The sequence below is a fragment of the Gadus morhua genome, chromosome 11 (assembly GCF_902167405.1).
Source record: "Gadus morhua chromosome 11, gadMor3.0, whole genome shotgun sequence".
Classification (NCBI taxonomy): Eukaryota; Metazoa; Chordata; class Actinopteri; order Gadiformes; family Gadidae; genus Gadus; species Gadus morhua.
Window position 1 is genome coordinate 29,834,709 of NC_044058.1, and position 23,163 is coordinate 29,857,871.

The window sequence follows — 23,163 nt, forward strand, 5'->3', positions numbered from 1 at the left end:
TCATTAGTTAGATAACCGATCAAATGAGTATCAGATGATTAATCCAGTGCTTATCGTCCGTCGTCGAACATCTGAACTACTTAACTCATGGAGAGAACAGTACTTTACGCAGAGTTCCAGCTCCCAGCAGTAACTCAAACTAAATAAGGGGCTCCTTTACATGTTATGACGGTGCACATTTCATCATTTATTCTTAAACAATATTCATAGCCTTCTTCCCTGTACAACTGTTTCCAGGTCCCCTCTGCAGGCTCATACCATCCTTATTTAAATCATACTTTATCTTCATGCATTATCAACTGATTGGCGGGCTGGGAATGAATATCTAATGTGACTCTATCATCCCCATCTTCATCATCATTATCTAGCCCTTAGGATGTTAGAGTACTCCAACGATACTCTAAAGTCGATTTTACCGTTTACCATTTTAACTTTTTTATTTTTTAAGGATTGATACTGGTTCCTGCTGGGAGCGTTCCATGAGATCAGACTCTGGGGTCCCACATTGAGATGGGAAAACAGAACTCTGTTTGTAAACAGAAACTAAATTAATCAGTTTCATCTTTCAAAGGAAGGAATGTGCTCCGACATGAAGAAGCTCTCCTTAGACACACAGCAACCGCATCGTAACGATGTTGTCGCTGCACATCATTACTATTACTAATTGAGGTTAAAAAAAGCATGCTGGGATGTCTTCACAAAGCAGTGAGCGAAGACGTTCTACTGGTAAATACACTTTGATTCAACGCTGCGCTGCAATATGTTTTTATCTGCCATTTCTTTAGAACATTTTACAATGTCAGCATTGAGCTATATATCTATTGAAAGTAATAGTGTGAGTATTGAAATGGGTTTGGTGCTGGTATGGTACTAGGTCTCTCTGTGGCTCGCTGTGGCCTGGGTGGGTGGTGTGAGTATTGTAATGGGTTTGGTGCTGGTAGGTACTAGGTCTCTCTGTGGGCTCACCGTGGCCTGGGTGGGTGGTGTGAGTATTGTAATGGGTTTGGTGCTGGTAGGTACTAGGTCTCTCTGTGGGCTCACCGTGGCCTGGGTGGGTGGTGTGAGTATTGTAATGGGTTTGGTGCTGGTAGGTCCTAGGTCTCTCTGTGGGCTCGCTGTGGCCTGGGTGGGTGGTGTGAGTATTGAAATGGGTGGGTGGGTGGTGTGAGTATTGAAATGGGTTTGGTGCTGGTAGGTACTAGGTCTCTCTGTGGGCTCACCGTGGCCTGGGTGGGTGGTGTGAGTATTGTAATGGGTTTAGCGCTGGTAGGTGCGCGGGGTCTCACCGTGCCCTGGGTGGGGCGGTAGAAGGCCACCAGGGTGAAGGTTGCCATGGTGAGGATGTAGGAGACCACGCTGATGTAGAAGGTCACAGCGGCAAACCGCGTCCACTTGGCCCGGAGCAGCTCGTTGATGGGCTCTACGGCCAGCATCTCATGACGGTTCTGGAACAACAACCAGTGCTCCCACTATGACACCAAGAGAAACCAGTTCTACCAGTATAACATGAACAACAAGCAATACTACTAGTATAACACAAAATAAACCAGTACTCCCACTATGACACCAAGAGAAACCAGTTCTACCAGAATAACATGAACAACAACCAAGTATAACACAAAAAATAAACCAGTACAACCACTTTAACATGAAGTTAAACCGGTATTACCAGTTTAATACAAACAGAAACCAGTACTCCCACTATAACCAAACAGTAACCAGTACACCCACTATAACCAAACAGTAACCAGTACTTCCACTATAACCAAACAGTAACCAGTGCTCCCACTATAACCAAACACTAACCAGTGCTCCCACTATAACCAAACAGTAACCACCAGTACTCCCACTATAACCAAACAGTAACCAGTGCTCCCACTATAACCAAACAGTAACCAGTGCTCCCACTATAACCAAACAGTAACCAGTACACCCACTATAACCAAACAGTAACCAGTGCTCCCACTATAACCAAACAGTAACCAGTGCTCCCACTATAACCAAACAGTAACCAGTACTCCCACTATAACCAAACAGTAACCAGTACTCCCACTATAACCAAACAGTAACCAGTGCTCCCACTATATCACAGATGAACCATCCCTGCACCTCGGCGTCCCACCTCGTTGCGGCTGGTGTACACCAGGATCTCCAGCACCGAGGTCTCCTCTCCGCAGGTCTCCAGGGAGGACAGGTCGTAGAGGGACGAGTACACCGGCCCGTACGCCCAGTCCTTGAACTTACGGGAGAGATGCCTCAGGCCCTCCTCCTTCACCTCCCGCCGGATGATGTGCTGGAAGATCTGAGAGCAACAACACCTTCAACCTCCAGGCAGATGTATCCCTACTGTCTAACCCTCCACCTCCCTACTGTCTAACCCTCCACCTCCCTACTGTCTAACCCTCCTCCACCTCCCTACTGTCTAACCCTCCTCCTCGCTACTGTCTAACCCTCCTCCTCCCTACTGTCTAACCCTCCTCCTCCCTCCTGTCTAACCCTCCTCCTCCCTACTGTCTAACCCTCCACCTCCCTACTGTCTAACCCTCCTCCTCCCTACTGTCTAACCCTCCTCCTCCCTACTGTCTAACCCTCCTCCTCCCTACTGTCTAACCCTCCTCCTCCCTACTGTCTAACCCTCCTCCTCCCTACTGTCTAACCCTCCACCTCCCTACTGTCTAACCCTCCTCCTCCCTACTGTCTAACCCTCCACCTCCCTACTGTCTCACCCTCCTCCTCCCTACTGTCTAACCCTCCTCCTCCCTACTGTCTAACCCTCCTCCTCCCTACTGTCTAACCCTCCACCTCCCTACTGTCTAACCCTCCTCCTCCCTACTGTCTAACCCTCCTCCTCCTCCCCACTGTCTAACCCTCCACCTCCCTACTGTCTAACCCTCCACCTCCCTACTGTCTAACCCTCCACCTCCCTACTGTCTAACCCTCCTCCTCCCTACTGTCTAACCCTCCTCCTCCCTACTGTCTAACCCTCCTCCTCCCTACTGTCTAACCCTCCACCTCTCTACTGTCTAACCCTCCTCCTCCCTACTGTCTAACCCTCCTCCTCCCTACTGTCTAACCCTCCACCTCCCTACTGTCTAACCCTCCTCCTCCCTACTGTCAATCCCTCCTCCTCCCTACTGTCTAACCCTCCTCCTCCCTACTGTCTAACCCTCCTCCTCCCTACTGTCTAACCCTCCTCCTGCCTACTGTCTAACCCTCCTCCTCCCTACTGTCTAACCCTCCACCTCCCTACTGTCTAACCCTCCACCTCCCTACTGTCTAACCCTCCTCCTCCCTACTGTCTAACCCTCCACCTCCCTACTGTCTAACCCTCCTCCTCCCTACTGTCTAACCCTCCACCTCCCTACTGTCTAACCCTCCACCTCCCTACTGTCTAACCCTCCTCCTCCCTACTGTCTAACCCTCCTCCTCCCTACTGTCTAACCCTCCACCTCCCTACTGTCTAACCCTCCTCCTCCCTACTGTCTAACCCTCCTCCTCCCTACTGTCTAACCCTCCACCTCCCTACTGTCTAACCCTCCTCCTCCCTACTGTCTAACCCTCCTCCTCCCTACTGTCTAACCCTCCTCCTCCCTACTGTCTAACCCTCCACCTCCCTACTGTCTAACCCTCCACCTCCCTACTGTCTAACCCTCCTCCTCCCTACTGTCTAACCCTCCTCCTCCCTACTGTCTAACCCTCCACCTCCCTACTGTCTAACCCTCCTCCTCCCTACTGTCAAACCCTCCTCCTCCCTACTGTCTAACCCTCCTCCTCCCTACTGTCTAACCCTCCTCCTCCCTACTGTCTCACCCTCCTCCTCCCTACTGTCTAACCCTCCTCCTCCCTACTTTCTAACCCTCCTCCTCCCTACTGTCTAACCCTCCTCCTCCCTACTGTCTAACCCTCCTCCTCCCTACTGTCTAACCCTCCTCCTCCCTACTGTCTAACCCTCCTCCTCCCTACTGTCTAACCCTCCTCCTCCCTACTGTCTAACCCTCCTCCTCCCTACTGTCTAACCCTCCTCCTCCCTACTGTCTAACCCTCCTCCTCCCTACTGTCTAACCCCCCTCCTCCCTACTGTCTAACCCTCCTCCTCCCTACTGTCTAACCCTCCTCCTCCCTACTGTCTAACCCTCCATCTCCCTACTGTCTAACCCTCCACCTCCCTACTGTCTAACCCTACCCCTACTGTCTAACCCTAACCCTACTGTCTAACCCTAACCCTACTGTCTAACCCTAACCCTACTGTCTAACCCTACCCCTACTGTCTAACCCTCCTCCTCCCTACTGTCTAACCCTCCTCCTCCCTACTATCTAACCCTCCACCTCCCTACTGTCTAACCCTACTACTGTCTAACCCTCCACCTCCCTACTGTCTAACCCTCCTCCTCCCTACTGTCTAACCCTCCTCCTCCCTACTGTCTAACCCTCCTACCTCCCTACTGTCTAACCCTCCTCCTCCCTACTGTCTAACCCTCCTCCTCCCTTCTGTCTAACCCTCCTCCTCCCTACTATCTCACCCTCCTCCTCCCTACTATCTAACCCTCCTACTATCCATCCCTCCCCCTCCCGTCTCCCCCCACTGTGCAGGTCTAGTAGGGCTTCATGCATGGAGCACTAGGCTGTAGGACTGCACTGGTCCCTTAAAGCCCAGCTCCCTGTTGGGACACCTGACCCCTGACCTCCTGATCCCCTGATATCCTGACCTCCTGACCCCTGACCTCCACCCCCCTGACCCCTGACCTCCTGACCCCCTGACCCTCACCCCCTGACCTCCACCCCCTGACCCCCAGACCTCCTGACCCCCTGACCTCCTGGCCTCCTGACCCCCTGACCTCCACCCCCTGACCCCCAGACCTCCTGACCCCCTGAGCCCCTGACCCCGCTCCCTGGGCCTTACGACCGTCCCATGCAGGTCCCGCCCCGGTGCGTACCCCGATCTTGCCCAGCCGGGCGGCCATCATGAGGGGGGACATGGCGTCGTTGTTGAGGGTGGCCTCCAGGCTGGCCCCGGGGTGCAGCCGGGCGCACTTGACCAGCAGCAGGTCGTACATCTTGGTGATGAAGCGCGTGCTGTCCCGCGTGTTGTCGGCGATGTGCACCAGCGCGTGCAGCGCCGTGTTGCCGCGGGAGTCCTGGCGCCGCAGGTCGGCCGCCTTGTGGGGGTTGCTGGTCAGGTAGTGCACCATGTCGGGCTGGTTGGTGCACGCCGCCAGCGACAGCGGCAGCTCGCCTGGGGGGGGGGGGGGGGAACTCTATTGATACAGGGGCACCTGTGGCGGACCCAGGGCAGCGAGGGCTTAAGGGTCAGACACTTTATTGACTGGCTGGGGGCCCGACGAAGATGCTTCAGTTGCCACGGTGACAGATTACTCTGTCTCCTGGTGAATATATATAATAATATATATTATAACATGTAGAATAATAATACAATGATATATCTTAACATATATAATAATATCCAGATATAAATATCTAATAATGCACGACTGGCTATCTGCTAGGGGCAGACATCTGTCTGTTTGTGTCTGTCTGTCTGTCTGTCTGTCTGTCTGTCTGTCTGTCTGTCTGTCTGCCTGTCTGTCTGTCTGTCTGTGTGTCTGTGTGTCTGTGTGTCTGTCTGTCTGTCTGTCTGTCTGTCTGTCTGTCTGTCTGTCTGTCTGTCTGTCTGTCTGTCTGTGTGTCTGTGTCTGTCTGTCTGTCTGTCTGTCTGTCTGTCTGTCTTTCTGTCTGAGTTCTTCTGAGCTACTGCAGTGGTGTTTGATGGTGGCAGAACGCAGTCTGGTCAGCAGAGGGCAGCAGAGAGCTGTGGGAAGGCCAAGGAAACGTCACTAGAGGTTCCCAGCCTGTAGGACGCTGAGTGAATGTACAGAACAGGGGTTCTTTCAGGTGAAACACAGCCCCCATTCACCGCCCATTCACTGTTTCCGGAGCTCGTATGGATGAGCGTGTTGGAGGTGGACCAGGGGAAGACTCCTGACTTTATTTGCCCAAACTGAAGCTACATCAAACAGCCGAGAGGGCGTGGTCCAGAGTCACCTCATATCCCCACGGCAACGAGGGCGTGGTCCAGAGTCACCTCATATCCCCATGGCAACGCGTCCCGGCCCAGTGACCCCTGTGCTGGTCGCTTGGCAGCTGGGCGCTACACCGCAGTCTGAGTTCACTGAACCAACGTGGAGCATAAAGACATAAAGCACACCCTCCCTGACTGAGGCCCGGAGCAGAACCACACTACTGGGTTCTACTGGGTTCTAGAGCAGAACCACGCTGTAGGGTTCTACTGGGTTCTACTGTGTTCTACTGGGTTCTAGATCAGAACCACGCTGTAGGGTTCTACTGGGTTCTACTGGGTTCTAGATCAGAACCACTGTGTAGGGTTCTACTGGGTTCTAGAGCAGAACCACGCTGTAGGGTTCTACTGGGTTCTAGAGCAGGACCACGCTGTAGGGTTCTACTGGGTTCTAGACCAGAACCACGCTGTAGGGTTCTACTGGGTTCTACTGGGTTCAGGACAGGACCACGCTGTAGGGTTCTACTGGGTTCTAGAGCAGGACCACGCTGTAGGGTTCTACTGGGTTCTACTGGGTTCTACTGGGTTCTAGATCAGAACCACGCTGTAGGGTTCTACTGGTTTCTACTGGGTTCAGGACAGGACCACGCTGTAGGGTTCTACTAGGTTCTAGACCAGAACCACGCTGTAGGGTTCTACTGGGTTCTACTGGGTTCTAGACCAGAACCACGCTGTAGGGTTCTACTAGGTTCTAGAGCAGGACCACGCTGTAGGGTTCTACTGGGTTCTACTGGGTTCTAGAGCAGAACCACGCTGTAGGGTTCCACTGGGTTCTACTGGATTCTAGAGCAGGACCACGCTGTAGGGTTCCACTGGGTTCTACTGGGTTCTACCGGCAGGACCACAGAGAGGTTCCTTACCAAAGTAGAAGTACCCCCCCTCGTCGCGGGGCTGGAAGAAGCGTCCGCGGGCCTGGGCGTGGACGTCAGCGCCGCGCTCCAGGAGCAGCTCCACGTACGGACGGCAGCGCCGCTCGATGGCAATGTGGAGCGCCGTCTGGCCTGGACGCACAACGCACCACAACACATCAACACATCAACACAACAACACAACAACACAACAACACATCAACACAACACAACGCACCACAACACATCAACACAACAACACAACAACACCACAACACCACAACACAACAACACAACAACACAACAACACAACAACACCACAACACAACAACACAACAACACCACAACACCACAACACAACAACACCACAACACCACAACAATGTGGAGCGCCGTCTGGCCTGGACGCACAACGCACCACAACACATCAACACAACAACACCACAACACAACAACACAACAACACATCAACACAACACAACGCACCACAACACATCAACACATCAACACAACAACACAACAACACAACAACACCACAACACCACAACACCACAACACAACAACACCACAACAACACAACAACACAACAAAACAACAACACAACAATACAACAACACATCAACACAACAACACAACAACACCACAACACAACAACACAACAACACCACAACACAACAACACAACAACACAACAAAACAACAACACAACAATACAACAACACATCAACACAACAACACAACAACACAACAACACAACAACACCACAACACCACAACACAACAACACAACAACACAACAACACCACAACACCACAACACAACAACACAACAACACCACAACACAACAACACAACAACACATCAACACAACACAACGCACCACAACACATCAACACATCAACACAACAACACAACAACACCACAACACAACAACACAACAACACAACAACACCACAACACAACAACACAACAATACAACAACACATCAACACAACAACACAACAACACAACAACACCACAACACCACAACACAACAACACAACAAAACAACAACACAACAATACAACAACACAACAACACATCAACACATCAACACATCAACACAACAACACATCAACACAACAACACATCAACACAACAACACAACAACACATCAACACAACAATACATTAACACATTAACACATTAACACATTAACTGTTAATGTGTTAATGTGTTAATGTGTTGATGTATTGTTGTGTTGATGTGTTGTTGTGTTGTTGTGTAACACATGAACACAACAATACAGCATCACATCAACACAACAACACAACAACACAACAACAACACATCAACACATCAACACAGCCTCAGGCCACACTTTGAACCAGAACAACCAGCCTACGTTACTAAATGCCCTACATTTAGAGTCACCACGCTGCCAGCCACGCATGACGGTAAACCCTGCAAGCCTGGTGTTAAGAGATGGAAGTTGAGACAGCCATGTTTTAGAGTTAAAAATAGCTTTGAATGATTTCAACATTTCCCTGCTTGTAAAACGCAGTCAGCCACAAAGCCTCGGGGAGGAAGAAGAATCATGGAATATATTGGAACTAATAATTACCCTGGCTTGTACTTCCATTATGTCAGCCCATGTTGGCACCTATCACACTCCTACCACCACACTCTTCATCACACTCCTACCATCATACTCCTCAGCACACTCTTCATCACACTCCTACCATCACACTCCTCATCACACTCTTCATCACACTCCTACCATCACACTCCTCATCACACTCTTCATCACACTCCTACTCTCGGGGGGGGGGGGGGGGGTTGTAACGAGGGTCCTGTGAGGCGTCTCTGGGACTGGAGCTGGGATTGAGGGATACGGGGGATTGAGGTGTGGTTGGGCCTAAAAAAAAATGTTGTTTGGTTCCGGTTTCCGACCGACCCTGTCAATTTATGTGCGACCCAAATTATTTTTTTTATGTAATTACGTTTTGGTACAGCACCTCTTCATTCTGTACAAGGATGAGCGAATTTTCTCGTTTTTAAATGAAAACAACCTACCTATCATTCGCTGCCGCTGGAAAAAATAAAATAAAAAAATAAAATAAATTCCCTACCTACCCATTACCTCAACTGACAACCAACAGGAACCAAACTTTTTTTTTTTTTTAGGCCTTGGTGGTGGGTGGGTGTACCTCTGTAGTGGTTGGTGGTGGGTGTACCTCTGTAGTGGTTGGTGGTGGGTGGGTGTACCTCTGTAGTGGTTGGTGGTGGGTGGGTGTACCTCTGTAGTGGTTGGTGGTGGGTGTACCTCTGTAGTGGTTGGTGGTGGGTGTACCTCTGTAGTGGTTGGTGGTGGGTGGGTGTACCTCTGTAGTGGTTGGTGGTGGTGGGTGTACCTCTGTAGTGGTTGGTGGTGGGTGTACCTCTGTAGTGGTTGGTGGTGGGTGGGTGTACCTCTGTAGTGGTTGGTGGTGGGTGTACCTCTGTAGTGGTTGGTGGTGGGTGTACCTCTGTAGTGGTTGGTGGTGGTGGGTGTACCTCTGTAGTGGTTGGTGGTGGGTGGGTGTACCTCTGTAGTGGTTGGTGGTGGGTGTACCTCTGTAGTGGTTGGTGGTGGGTGGGTGTACCTCTGTAGTGGTTGGTGGTGGGTGGACCTCTGTAGTGGTTGGTGGTGGTGGGTGTACCTCTGTAGTGGTTGGTGGTGGTGGGTGTACCTCTGTAGTGGTTGGTGGTGGGTGGGTGTACCTCTGTAGTGGTTGGTGGTGGGTGTACCTCTGTAGTGGTTGGTGGTGGGTGGGGGTACCTCTGTAGTGGTTGGTGGTGGGTGGGGGTACCTCTGTAGTGGTTGGTGGTGGGTGTACCTCTGTAGTGGTTGGTGGTGGGTGGGTGTACCTCTGTAGTGGTTGGTGGTGGGTGGGTGTACCTCTGTAGTGGTTGGTGGTGGGTGTACCTCTGTAGTGGTTGGTGGTGGGTGTACCTCTGTAGTGGTTGGTGGTGGGTGTACCTCTGTAGTGGTTGGTGGTGGGTGGGGTGTACCTCTGTAGTGGTTGGTGGTGGGTGTACCTCTGTAGTGGTTGGTGGTGGGTGTACCTCTGTAGTGGTTGGTGGTGGGTGGGTGTACCTCTGTAGTGGTTGGTGGTGGGTGGGCGTACCTCTGTAGTGGTTGGTGGTGGGTGTACCTCTGTAGTGGTTGGTGGTGGGTGTACCTCTGTAGTGGTTGGTGGGTGGGGGTACCTCTGTAGTGGTTGGTGGTGGGTGGGCGTACCTCTGTAGTAGACGTCTCTGAAGGGGGTGTTGATGAACTCCCTCAGGGTGCCCGTCTGCTCGGCCGCGTGCAGCAGCAGGGGGATGGTGGGGTTCTGACCCCCGTACAGGTTCAGCAGGGCCTTGATCAGGCACGTCTTACCGGTCGACCGCTCTGGGGAACAGTAGAAACCCATCAATACAACCCGTCATACAGTGTGCTGACTGTCAGGGGAACACAGAGAGTAACCCATCAGGATACAACGCTGTGCTCCAGTACAGCCCGTCATACAGTGTGCTGACTGACAGGGGAACAGCAGAAATAGGACAGCTTTAGAGATCCTCTCTGATGGATTGAGATGGACTAGACTAGACCCGAGGTCGACCCTTAACCCTGGGTGTTCAGAGGGGTTTTCCGCTCAGTCGGACGCATTGTTTGGCCTGAGCAGAAAAGACTTGGCTGTGAGTTCTCTCTTCTCCGTGTTACGTCTCCAGTAACAAAAGCTCTGACCTCGTGTGTCCTTCTCCTCCTCCAATCCCAGAGCCAGCAGCAATAGAGGGCCACGAGCCAGGGGACTTCTGCCTCACTTTAAGACTAAAATTAACATTTCGAACTACAAACTTAGATAAATAAACATTTGGTCGACACATTTATACAAAGTATCTGCATTCATTGATAGCATGTTTTGCCCCAGGTGGAATCAAAGCCCGAACCTTGGCAGTGACAATGCCTTGCTCTGGCAGGTGAGACAGGCCTGTCATGAAACAGCTCCACTCAGGACGGTAGGGTGTCTCCATGAGTGACAGCTGTCACTCAGGACAGTAAGATGTCCTCATGTGACAGCTGTCACTCAGGACAGTAAGGTGTCTTCGTGAGTGACAGCTCCACTCAGGACAGTGAGGTGTCTTGATGAGTGACAGCTATCACTCAGGACAGTGAGATGTCTTCATGAGTGACAGCTGTCACCCAGGACAGTAAGGTGTCTGGATGAGTGACAGCTGTCACTCAGGACAGTGAGGTGTCTGGATGAGTGACAGCTGTCACTCAGGACAGTAGCGTGTCTCAGAGGCGGTGGTCCCCCTGACCTTTGAACTCCTCCTCGGTGAGGGTCTTTCTGTGCGCCTGCAGGTACCCCAGGAGGCCCTCGAGGGCCCCGGAGTCGGCCCGGGACACGCAGTCGAACAGCAGGGAGCGGTCGAACACCTTCAGCACCTTGGGGGGGTCGGCCCCGGGGTCCTCGTCGCAGGAGGTCTCTGGCTTCCTGGGGGGGTCCCGACACACACGGGCACAAGGAGACACACACACAATCAAACCATGTGACCAATGACACGAGACCTTTTAACGCACAACTCAAACGCTGGTCTGAAGTGAACCCCTGTACCATGTCCTGAGACAGGGGGCTATGAATCATAGACACACTGGAACAGGCTGCCCTGGAGAAACCAAGGGAAAGTTAAGCTCCCCTCCTCAACACACTCACACACACACACACACACATACACATGCACACATACACACAGACAGACACACTAATGCGCACACACTTGCTCACAGACATACACACGGACACACACACACCCTTAGTGAAGTGTAATAAATGGAGCTCACTGTTTAGTGACAGGTAGTCTGAACATGACCTCAGCGGTCGGGAGACAACACCCTCTCTGTTGGAGCAACGGACCCCAGGACCTGCTGCCTGTGTGTGCGTGTGTGTGTGTGTGTGTGTGTGTGTGTGTGTGTGTGTGTGTGTGTGTGTGTGTGTGTGTGTGTGTGTGTGTGTGTGTGTGTGTGTGCGTGTGCGCATGTGTCTGTGTGTGTGTGTGTGTGTGAGTGCATTAGCTTAAGTGTCTGTGTGTGTGTGGGTGCGTGTGCGTGTCTGTGTGCATGTGTGTGCGTGCGTCTGATAGAGATCAGCTATTCTTAACTAATTATCCAAAGCTATAGGTTTCTCGCAGGTCGCCTCGATTACACTCAACGCGTCTTTGGGGACACTGAGGCCCAAAGATCCGTAGGCTTCAGACGCTGTCCATTAACTAATGAAAAGCAACCCATAATATACATGAATATAGATATGAATAGCAAGCAGTCAGAATGGGGATCATAGCAGTGTGTGTGTTCCAGGCGTGATGCTGAGGACCTGTCCTGGTTAGCCTGAGATAACGCCACGAGATGAGGATCGTATCTAAAGTATCTCTGATCCCCATGACTACCCTGCACCCTGATCACATGACCTGACGATCCGGACCCCTTCAGCGCTGGACCCGGTCCGTGCCCCGGGACCAGGGGGACTGGAGGTCTACAGGCCGGGACTCACCCCCTGAGCAGCCTCTTCCTGCGTCTCTTCTGGCCGCTCTCCTGCCGCACGGTCCCGTACTGGAACAGGGAGTCCATGGGGGCCTTCTTGGGCCCCGGCACCGAGGCCTCGTAGGACTCCAGCAGGTCCATGGGGGTGCTGATGCCCTTCTTGAAGGCGTCGTGGAACTTGCTGCGCAGGTTCTGTCTGCCGTCGCCCACCGCCGGCCCGCTGGGGACCACCAGGAGGTCCCGGCTGGCGTCGGGGCCCCCGCCGCCCGGGGCCCCCGGGGCCCCGCCCTCCCCCGGCTCCGTCCCCTCAAACAGATCGGAGAACCCGGACAGGGCGAGGGTCACGTCGTCCGCGTCCGGCCCGGCGGGACCGGCCGGCGCCGGGGCCCCGGAGCCGGAGGTACGGGGGGCCCCGGCTCTGGGGGTACGGGGGGCCCCGGCTCTGGGGGAGGGCATGGGGCTCCTTTTGAAGAGGAAGGGGCTGGAGCGTCTCTGGGGGAACAACCGCAGAGGACTGAGGACTGAGGAACACGAGGAGAACCTGAGTGCTGAGGAACCTGAGTGCTGAGGAACCTGAGGAGAACCTGTGGAGAACCTGAGGAGAACCTGGGGAGAACCTGGGGAGAACCTGAGGAGAACCTGAGGAGAACCTGAGGAGAACCTGAGGAACCTGAGGAGAACCTGAGGAGAACCTGGGGAGAACCTGAGGGGAACCTGGGGAGAACCTGAGGAGAACCTGAGGAGAACCTGAGGACTGAGGAACCTGAGTGCTGAGGAACCTGAGGAGAACCTGAGGAGAACCTGAGGAGAACCTGAGGAGAACCTGAGGACTGAGGAACCTGAGTGCTGAGGAACCTGAGGAGAACCTGAGGAGAAGCTGAGGAGAAGCTGAGGAGAACCTGAGGAGAACCTGAGGAAGCTGAGGAGAACCTGAGGAGAACCTGGGGAGAACCTGAGGAGAACCTGAGGAGAACCTGAGGACTGAGGAACCCGAGGAGAACCTGAGTGCTGAGGAACCTGAGTGCTGAGGAACCTGAGGAACCTTAGGAGGAACCCTTACACTGAGTTCCCTGAATGTGAGGAACCTGAACCTGAGGAGTACCTCAGTACTGAGGAACGCTTACACTGAGGAACCTGAACCTGAGGAACCCAGGAACCTGTCGTTCATCAGCAGATGGCTATTTCGGAGAACGTGAGACGACGTTTACGTAGAAGAACCAACAGTTCTTGTGAGGAACAACCAGGCAGGTTCGATGGCTTAGAGAGAGGCCCTCAGTGATGATCTTAAGGAGTAGTGTAGGCCTGTAGTTATGGCCGATATCGTTTTATAGTTATATAGTTATGTATTGTTATGTAGTCTGGTCTCTAGTGTTGATGTCTGGAACTGAAGGGAACAATAAACCATTTAAAGAGACTTTTACGTGTGACACAGAAATGCTATTTCCATCTGAAGCCAATGGGAGGAGTCCCTCTCTCGTACCTCATTCATCTCTTATCTCACACTGGGGCGCCAGATTCCTCTTCAGGGGGGTGGGGACATCCTGCAGGAACACAGAGGAAGTAGGAGAAGAAACACACGAAAACTAAAGACTATAGACTATGACATCATACCATCTTACACAAGGGGGAGAGAGAGAGAGAGAGAGAGAGAGAGAGAGAGAGAGAGAGAGAGAGAGAGAGAGAGAGAGAGAGAGAGAGAGGGGAGAGAGAGAGAGAGAGAGAGAGAGAGAGAGAGAGAGAGAGAGAGAGAGAGAGAGAGAGAGAGAGAGAGAGAGAGAGAGACAGAGGGAGAGAGAGAGAGAGAGAGAGAGAGAGAGAGAGAGAGAGAGAGAGAGAGAGAGAGAGAGAGAGAGAGAGAGAGAGAGAGAGAGAGAGATGAACAGGAGTCCCCTCACTCAGCTGGTCCTGAGGCTCTGTCCACAGACAGGTTCCCCCTCTGCTCAGCCCCAGGACCAGTCGGAGAACATACCAATTAGACTCAACCAAATTATAAAACATCAGAAACAAACCCACCTCACCCATTGGAACACTAAAACACACACACAGAGCAAAATGCAGTGTTATCTGGCCCTAAATAGACAGTACACTGTGGCCCCCTACCTGACCACAGTGACTGATGTTAGACACAGAGTGTTGTTAACAAAGTACCGACTGAGAGCTCACAGCCTGGCCATAGAAACAGGCCGACACAGGAAAACATGGCTGCCCAAAGAGGAGCGGCTGAGCCAGCAGTGTGAAGAGCTGCTGTAGAGACCGAGCAGCACACAAAATGTCTGCCAAGTATATTTGAGCAAATTTGATCAAAAACACCCACATTTTATAAACTCCCATGTAGACTAACTAAAAATATTAATGGGAGAGAGAAAGGTGAGCTCCGTCCTCGCAGGACAGTTTATTTCAGCTTCGTCCTCTCAGGACAGTTTATTTCAGCTCGCCACAACATGAGAGGATGACATTCTACACCAGGCCTCACTGTATCATTTTGTTTTATTTTAATGATTATTCGTAACCTATAATGTGTTTTATGTAGCTTATTTTTTCTTCTCCCAATAAACAGACTCCTCCCACCTCACTCACTCTTTCCCAATGATTGGAATATTGCACACACATAGAGAGAGAGAGGGGGGGATGGAGGGGAGAGAGAGAGAGAGAGAGAGAGAGAGAGAGAGAGAGAGAGAGAGAGAGAGAGAGAGAGAGAGAGAGAGAGAGAGAGAGATAGAGGGGGAGATGGAGGGGAGAGAGAGAGAGAGAGAGAGAGAGAGAGAGAGAGAGAGAGAGAGAGAGAGAGAGAGAGAGAGAGAGAGAGAGAGAGAACGAGAGAGAGAGAGAGGGGGAGATGGAGGGGAGAGAGAGAGAGAGAGAGAGAGAGAGAGAGAGAGAGAGAGAGAGAGAGAGAGAGAGAGAGAGAGAGAGAGAGAGCAAGAGGATAGCGGTTGTTCCTAAAGTAGCCACTAGCGAAACAAAATAATCAAATCATTTGTACATGCTGTTGGTTTGCCAAAACCAACAGCATGTATGAAGAGCGACCACTGAGGCAACAGGAAGTCCTGACTCCTGACTCCTGACTCATCAACCATGTCAACTGCCTCTCTGTTACCCAGGCGGGCTTCCCACAGAGTGTCACACACACATCCCCCAGATGAACCCCTGTCTGCTCCGTCCCTTGGTGGGTGGGGGCAGGATCTCCGGCAGAAGGTCAGGTGTCTAGAACCCCCCCCGGGGCGTGCTGGAGACCCCGGGTCCCTGGTATGCCCTCCATGCGTCCACTCAGGCCTTCACAGGCTGTGTGTTGAGTTAATCAAACAAGCGCAGTGACGCAGGGAGGGGGATGAGTCCCGAGCAGGATTATCATGCCTGTACACTCGGCTGGACACAGGATCGCTCAGAGGGGAATAAGGCCAGCCGAACAATGAGAGTCTGGCCCTGATAAAGTAGTCAGACGCACCGGAGAGCAGCTCTCTGCCTCCCGCTCAGCTCTGAGCGCTCAGAGAACACTCAGTGATCAGGGGGCAGAAGAACGAGATCAGGAAGGCTGTGAGCTCTACTGCTGACACCTTTGGGGCTGGTGCTTGACGCCGGCTGAGTCGAGTAAGAGGGGGTTAGTTTAGATAAAGTTATGGTTAGTTTAGGTACTAGACTAGAGGTGGTTAGTTTAGATCAGTATGCATCACCTTCACATGGTTTTGCAAAGCTGTACATGTCTTAAAGATTATGGTTAGTTTAGGTACTAGACTAGAGGTGGTTAGTTTAGATCAGGGGTCGGCAACCCTAGGCATGTGCCACCTCTGGCACGGGGCAGCATTATCATGGGCACACTTAAAATTATATATACTGTATATATATTCTTTATTATTATTATTATTAAAGAAATTCACAGCACAATGCGGCAGCATAAGCATTACTACTACATTACTCATTTTTTTGCAATAAATTCTGTTTTGGGCATTTCCTCCCAGTGCAAATATGTTTCAATTAGTTACAGAAAGTAGTGTTCTGAAACGGGATAAATTAATCGTTTTTAAACCTATGTTGTGAGTAATAGAGAAGAAAAGTGGCCTGTATGCATCACCTTCACATGGTTTTGCAAAGCTGTACATGTCTTAAAGATATTGATTTGGATGGTTCCAGCATTCTCATATATTCGCGTTTTTTACATTTCTCACATTGCAAATATGTTTTTGAATGAGTTTCTGAAAATAGTGTTTTAAGATGGGACATCATTTGTAATCCCTTGTTGCAAATACAACAACCATTTTTTTTTTTTTAAATGTTGATGCATAATTGTGGACTATATGGAAATAGTACAATCCAGGTCTTCTGGAAATGTTTTTGGTCGCTGTGTCATAATTCAGCTTAATGTTTAATATACTGTGCTTAAGGCACACTCATTAACGAGAACATGTCAAACTGGCACTGCATGTTGAAGAGGTTGCTGAGCCCTGGTTTAGATAAAGTAAGAGATGGTTAAGTTTAGGATCTAGGTGAGAGGTGGTTGGTTTAGATAAAGTTAGAGGGGGTTAAGTCTAGGTACTAGGTGGTTAGTTCATATAAAGTTATAGGTGTTTAACTCTAGGCAGTGGTTAAGGTTGGGGGCACGGGGCAGGACGTCCCGTTGTCAGGGAGACGGGACAGTGTCCAGACCCGGAGGGGAAACACTAACATGGGGCACAGAAGATAAAACAGGCTGCTCCACCGATATACAAACATCAGACTTCAGCTTATATAAGGAGCGGTTAGTTTAAAAATCTCCATGTTGTGTCCTCAAAGTACAATCATTGCAACGTGTTATTTAGGTTCTTCTGTACAGAAAAGAGATTTACAAGCACAGCACTGTCCTCGTTGGTATAGTTGCAGGGCTGTTGCTCTATTAACTATTAATCATAACGTCGCCCTGCATGCAAAAAAACTAAAATGATCCAAGAGTCTCGCCTTACCCTGAGTAAAGTAGACCTTTCTCCAGCCTGGGACCGTCCGTGTGTTCCTCTTGAACCTGGCGCCGGCTCGGTCCAGAGGCGCTGTGACGTCAGCAGCGACTCAGAGCGCGTCTGTTCAGGAGGACTGGACATCCACCATAACAAGCGGCGCATTTACTTAGGTTTGGGTGGGGCCCCAGGGTGGGACTTGTTCCTGGCAATTCCTCAGTGAGGTGGTGCGTCTAGGGCCGATGCGACTTAAAAATGCAAAAAAGCACGCAATAGTTGTAGAAATTGAACCTATGTAACGCACCAGTCTCAGGCAGCAGCGTGAGATCACAATGGCTTCGAACTGGTTGAGCCGCCTCGTGCGTCGAGCGTCGGTCCAGAGCGCTGAGCTAAAGGACAGAGCTGTCCTCCTATACATGGAGCGGCCTGCTCCTGGGACTCCTCATCCCGAGGAAGGGGTTACGTTACAGATCAACAAGTGTCGTATGCCTTTGATGTTAATCAAATACAATATGTAAGCTATCGTAGGCTTGATACCCCCATATGTAAAGTAGTAAATGTGAACATTTTTGAGCCTGAAAGAAAGAGGAAGGGCGAGACAGCTCCCCCAGGAGGAGAGATATAATATTACATATACACAAAAGTAAAATATTCAAGTTTTATTTAATGTTAATTTAAATAAATACATACATAATTCATACACAATTATAACAGTTGACATTAAGCATTTACAGTGCTGCACAACATAAAAATCACAGCTTAACACACACAAACAAACATCATCATCATCATCAGTTTTCCCGCTGGGCGCATATCTGGCCTTGGGGCGCTACTGCTGGAGAGTTGGAAGTCTCTGTTCCAGCAGCAGCTGTCGAGGACAGACAGGATGTCTGTCTTCGACTTCACGACATCAGTCAGGGTTAGGTACCTTGTCAAGGACACCTCGACACTCAGCTAGGAGGAGCTGGGGATCGAACCAGCAACCTTCAGGTTACCAGCCAACCCGCTCTACCTCCTGAGCTGCTGCCGCCCTAAACACGCACACATAAACACAAACACACACACTGACACACACAAACACACACGCAGATGAAGCTCACAAAAAGATGGAGATCTGACATGAAGTCAGCAGGGTCAGGTAGGGTCAGCGGGGTCAGCGAGGTCAGGTAGGGTCAGCGGGGTCAGGGGTCAGCGAGGTCAGGTAGGGTCAGCGGGGTCAGGGGTCAGCGGGGGCAGACCCTACACCTTGTACTCCAGATCTGCGTTCATCTTGGAGAACACTTCGTAGATTGTGTCCACTGTAGCCGAGAAATTGTTGAGGAACTTTCGGATTTTCTCCAAGCATTCTTCGTCCTTGACCTCGCGACCTTTCGACAGGGACTTGAGGAAGTCTGTCTTATAGGGAGCAGCGTACATTATGGCCTGGAGGAAGTGGAGGTAGACGACATGCATCCCATTAACAGCAAACACACTTCCATGGGCTCTGTCGATGACCGACGGATTATTAAGAATGATGATAGCCCCTCCTCCCCCCCTCTACCTCCTATCTCCTCCGCCAATCTCCTCCTCCCCCTCTCCCCTCCTCCCCCTCTCCTCCTCCTCCCCCCCTCCTCCTCTCCTCCTCTCTCCCCCTCTCTCCTCCTCCCCCTCTCCCCTCCTCCCCCTCTCCTCCTCCTCCCCCCTCCTCCTCCTCTCTCCCCCTCTCTCCTCCTCCCCCTCTCCCCTCCTCCCCCTCTCCTCCTCCTCCCCCCCTCCTCCTCTCCTCCTCTCTCCCCCTCCCCTCTCCCCCCCTTCCTCCTCTCTCCTCCTCCCCCCCTCCCCCTCCTCCTCTCTCCTCCTCTCCCTCTCTCCCCCTCCCCCCCTCCTCCTCTCTCCCCCTCCCCTCTCCCTCCTCATCTCTCCTCCTCCCCCTCCTCCTCCCCCTCTCCTCCCTTTCTCTCCCCCTCCCCCCCCTCCCCGGTACCTTGTGGAGGTTCTGCATCAGCCAGCCGTGGTACTTCCTGAGGGAGGCGTCGTAGGCCTTGCTGAAGTTGACTCTCAGCAGGTTGGGGTTCGCCTCGTCCCGCTCCCCGTCCGCCACGCTCTGGAGGAACACCTGGATGAACCGGAGACCCCTGAGGAGAACAGGAGACCATTAACACCTGGAGGAACACCTGGAGGAACCAGAGACCATTAACACCTGCCATTAACACCTGGAGGAACCAGAGACCATTAACACCTGGAGGAACACCTGGAGGAACCAGAGACCATTAACACCTGGAGTAACCAGAGACCATTAACACCTGGAGGAACCAGAGACCATTAACACCTGGAGGAACACCTGGAGGAACCAGAGACCATTAACACCTGGAGGAACACCTGGAGGAACCAGAGACCCCTGGAGGAGAACAGGAGACCATTAACACCTGGAGGAACCGGAGACCATTAACACCTGGAGGAACACCTGGAGGAACCAGAGACCATTAACACCTGGAGGAACACCTGGAGGAACCAGAGACCATAACATCTGGAGGAACACCTGGAGGAGAACAGGAGACCATTAACACCTGGAGGAACACCTGGAGGAACCGGAGACCCCTGGAACAAGAGACCATCAATAACATAAAAATCAGTCATGACATGTCATAACTGTCATAACATGTCATTACAGGTCATAATGCAGTATTAACAGTTTTTACTGCCTTATGACATGACAGTTATGAAATGTCATAACTGCCTTATGGCATGACATGACAGTTATGACATCCTACTGCTGCCTTATGACATGACAGTTATGACATCTCACTGCTGCCTTATGACATGCCATAAGGCAGCAGTGATGTTTGTATTGGACGTCCTAAGGGGCTCTGACCGTTTGAGCCACATGAGGGCGAGGGTGGCCCCCACCCGGGGCCACTGGGAGCCGTGCTGCTCCTTCTCGGCCTCCAGGATCTGCTGCAGCGTCTTGTACTTCCCAGGGTTGCTCTCGTAAACAGCCTTGATCTTCTAAACAACAACAATAATGACAATAATGTTACTCATTAGAACATAGAAGCAGATACAAATGTGCAAAGGTTTTTTCACCCAAACAATCGGAAGAAACAGCGAATTATCTGATGTTTATCTGAAATGTTGCTAATTTTGCCCTCATTTGGGTCCCGTGTTTGTGTCTCTGTCGACATGAAGGTTGGTTTTGTTCTCTTACTGTTAAGTTCCCGGTGATTTCAGCCTTGATGGGAGCGAACAGCGTAGGACCTAAACAATCTGAAGAGAGCGAGGAGAGGGGTTAGCAAGACCTAGTGGACACCTGGAAGGTTAGGTCAAAGGTCAGCACACTGAGTACTAAGACCTAGTGCACACCTGGAAGGTCAAAGGTCAATACCCTGAGCCAACCTATGTTTCTGTCTGTCTTCATGAAGCCCTCAGTGACCCACAGATTGTTGGGCGTACCTCGTGGCCTGTTTTAAAACACAGCGGGAGCGCACACTACCATGTCTTCTACTACTACCATGTCTTCTACTACTACCGTGTCTTCTACTACTACCATGTCTCCTACTACTACCATGTCTTCTACTACTACCGTGTCTCCTACTACTACCGTGTCTTCTACTACTACCGTGTCTTCTACTACTACCGTGTCTTCTACTACTACCGTGTCTTCTACTACTACCGTGTCTTCTACTACTACCGTGTCTCCTACTACTACCATGTCTCCTACTACTACCATGTATTCTACTACTACCGTGTCTCCTACTACTACCGTGTCTCCTACTACTACCGTGTCTTCTACTACTACCATGTCTCCTACTACTACCATGTCTTCTAATACTACCGTGTCTTCTACTACTACCATGTCTTCTACTACTACCATGTCTCCTACTACTACCATGTCTTCTAATACTACCGTGTCTTCTACTACTACCATGTCTTCTACTACTACTATGTCTCCTACTACTACCATGTCTTCTACTACTACCATGTGGACTTCTCCCCAGAGCTCACAGAAGGCTAGGGCACACGTTTAAATCTCCTGCGAAACTTTCCTACAACACCACAGAAAATACCAAATAATTAATCCATTTAGCTCGTCAGAGAGTCTGACTGATTGGTCCAGAGAACCACAAGAGCTCATCAATCTTTCAGCAGGCTGGGCTTTCTTAACGGGGGACAATGCAGTTTAATGAGCCAACACATCGCTCTCTACAGACACCCCTCTCTCCGCTCACCCTGAACACTGACAAAGGATGAGTGCACATTAACCTCTCAGAGCCACAGGGGGGTCCCTGACGCCTGGACCTCACCGGGGCCCCCTGCTGCCCCCCGGAGGGCCCGGGTCTCCTCCTGACCTCCTCCTGCCCCCCGTCCCAGACGGACACTCACCAGGGCCCCAGCGGGGTCTCTCCATCCCCTGCCCCCCAGGGTTTAGTTACTGGGCGACAACAGGGTGACGGAGTGACGCCCAGCCAGGAGACAGCGCCTAACCGGAGGCCAACCCACGGGCCTCGTACTGATACTGAGACTGAAGGTCAACGCAGTGATGAGGCTAGTGGACCCCTCCTAAGGGGGGGGGGGGACTATAGGAGGGGTGTCCGGCTCCGGACGACCCCTAGTGTTCAGGGTGAGGACGCTGATAACACCACTTTGATCCTGGGAGGTCACATGGCCAGCTCAATGGAATACCTTTGGCATATTAATAGAGAATGAAGCCGCACAAAGATGCCTGGTGCTTTATGCCAGCGATGAATGGGCAAAGGAAACGTAATACCGTACTAATCAATTTTCACAACTTAAAATCCAGGCCAGTGAATTAAATTATGCATGCTATAGAACCACGAGAAGCTTGATGAACGGAAACACAATCCCCCAAAAAAAGATTAGGCCTTCCTATAGAGACTGTCTCTGTGATGAGTTATGATTGCCTCCCGCAATCAAGAGGTTGTTAATTAAAGTTGCGAATTAATAAAAATGTAAATAAAATAAAATAATTTAAAGTGAAATAATGGATATTGCAAATGAATTTTGCATCATGTTCAATGATAAAAGCTAAATATTGAAAGGCATACATGCGTGACGTGTCAGCAATTTAAGCAAGTCTCGCGGAGACACAATTAGGCATAACTAATTAACTCCGCAAGTCCCCCATCCTCACGTGCACTCCTTCGCGACCGCTCCTTTACTGACGGATACCAGACCTGACCTCAAATATTAGCAGATATCTGGAAAATACTGTCCTGCCAACAGAGAACACGACTTACCGATGAAGAAGGGGAGATAAGAGCAGGCCTCCAGGAAGGGTCTCGTCTCCACCTGTTTGTCCGCTGGGAGCAGTCTGAACTGGTGGTCCATGAGCAGAGCCATGATGAATCAGCTGGTCCGGGCTCAGCTGGATCACTCGAGGAGCAGCTCGCTATAATGATGACCCCCCCCAGAAAAGTCCCTTCTCTATCGCAGGCATATCAACCCCCCGCCCTCCATCCCTCTCACCCACTCAGGATCCGACCGCTCGAGTTCCGGTCACTTAAACCACCACCTGGTCACATGTTCACGGAAAGTCTCATTTACCATCCATCGGCTTGCTTTGGTTTCAAATGTTTACCTGCTGTTCCCACAAAACCTGAGATCAAGCGGGCATGGCCTTAAAATAGGTTACTTTAGTTTATAGGCCAGAGGGATCGATGATCCCTCAGAGATGCGAGGCACAGGGAAACGGGTTCACCTGCTGCACCAGTGATCACCACGAGGGTTCGCTGTTCTACATCCCTAAGGTATTCTCCAGTTCGCTTTGACCTGATAGACAGCG

The 23,163-nt window shown here is 51.2% G+C and overlaps 2 protein-coding genes across 2 annotated transcripts in view; both read right to left on the reverse strand.

Moving 5' to 3' along the window:
• The window catches only part of LOC115554561 (transient receptor potential cation channel subfamily V member 4), a 29,928-nt gene extending 12,000 nt beyond the window's left edge, over nt 1-17,928 (reverse strand). Inside the window, exons 1-9 of the mRNA XM_030371345.1 lie at nt 17,397-17,928; nt 13,943-14,003; nt 12,473-12,954; nt 11,244-11,419; nt 10,180-10,332; nt 6,934-7,074; nt 4,935-5,233; nt 2,123-2,302; nt 1,200-1,445 (exon numbers count right to left, since the gene is read on the reverse strand). Coding sequence (XP_030227205.1) covers nt 1,200-1,445; nt 2,123-2,302; nt 4,935-5,233; nt 6,934-7,074; nt 10,180-10,332; nt 11,244-11,419; nt 12,473-12,954; nt 13,943-13,951 — 1,686 coding nt within the window. The 5' untranslated portion in view covers nt 13,952-14,003; nt 17,397-17,928. The remainder of the gene's footprint in view (nt 1-1,199; nt 1,446-2,122; nt 2,303-4,934; nt 5,234-6,933; nt 7,075-10,179; nt 10,333-11,243; nt 11,420-12,472; nt 12,955-13,942; nt 14,004-17,396) is intronic.
• Nucleotides 17,929-18,087: 159 nt separating this feature from the next.
• Nucleotides 18,088-22,740, reverse strand: LOC115554018 (glycolipid transfer protein-like). Its single transcript, XM_030370608.1, has 5 exons — nt 22,619-22,740; nt 20,569-20,627; nt 20,236-20,369; nt 19,348-19,498; nt 18,088-18,806 (listed from the first exon to the last, which is right to left on the reverse strand). The coding sequence occupies exons 1-5, from the start codon at nt 22,719-22,721 to the stop codon at nt 18,624-18,626; spliced, it is 630 nt and encodes a 209-aa protein (XP_030226468.1). The 5' UTR covers nt 22,722-22,740; the 3' UTR covers nt 18,088-18,623.
• Nucleotides 22,741-23,163: the final 423 nt, after the last annotated feature.

What these genes read in the sequence shown, in the direction of transcription:
- LOC115554018 (XM_030370608.1), bottom strand. Translation starts at nt 22,721, where the DNA reads ATGGCTCTGCTCATGGACCACCAGTTCAGACTGCTCCCAGCGGACAAA. An exon ending in TTATCTCCCCTTCTTCATCG is followed by an intron (nt 20,628 to 22,618) that starts GTAAGTCGTGTT and finishes CGCTCTCTTCAG; the next exon opens with ATTGTTTAGGTCCTACGCTG. An exon ending in GCCCTCATGTGGCTCAAACG is followed by an intron (nt 19,499 to 20,235) that starts GTCAGAGCCCCT and finishes TGTTCTCCTCAG; the next exon opens with GGGTCTCCGGTTCATCCAGG.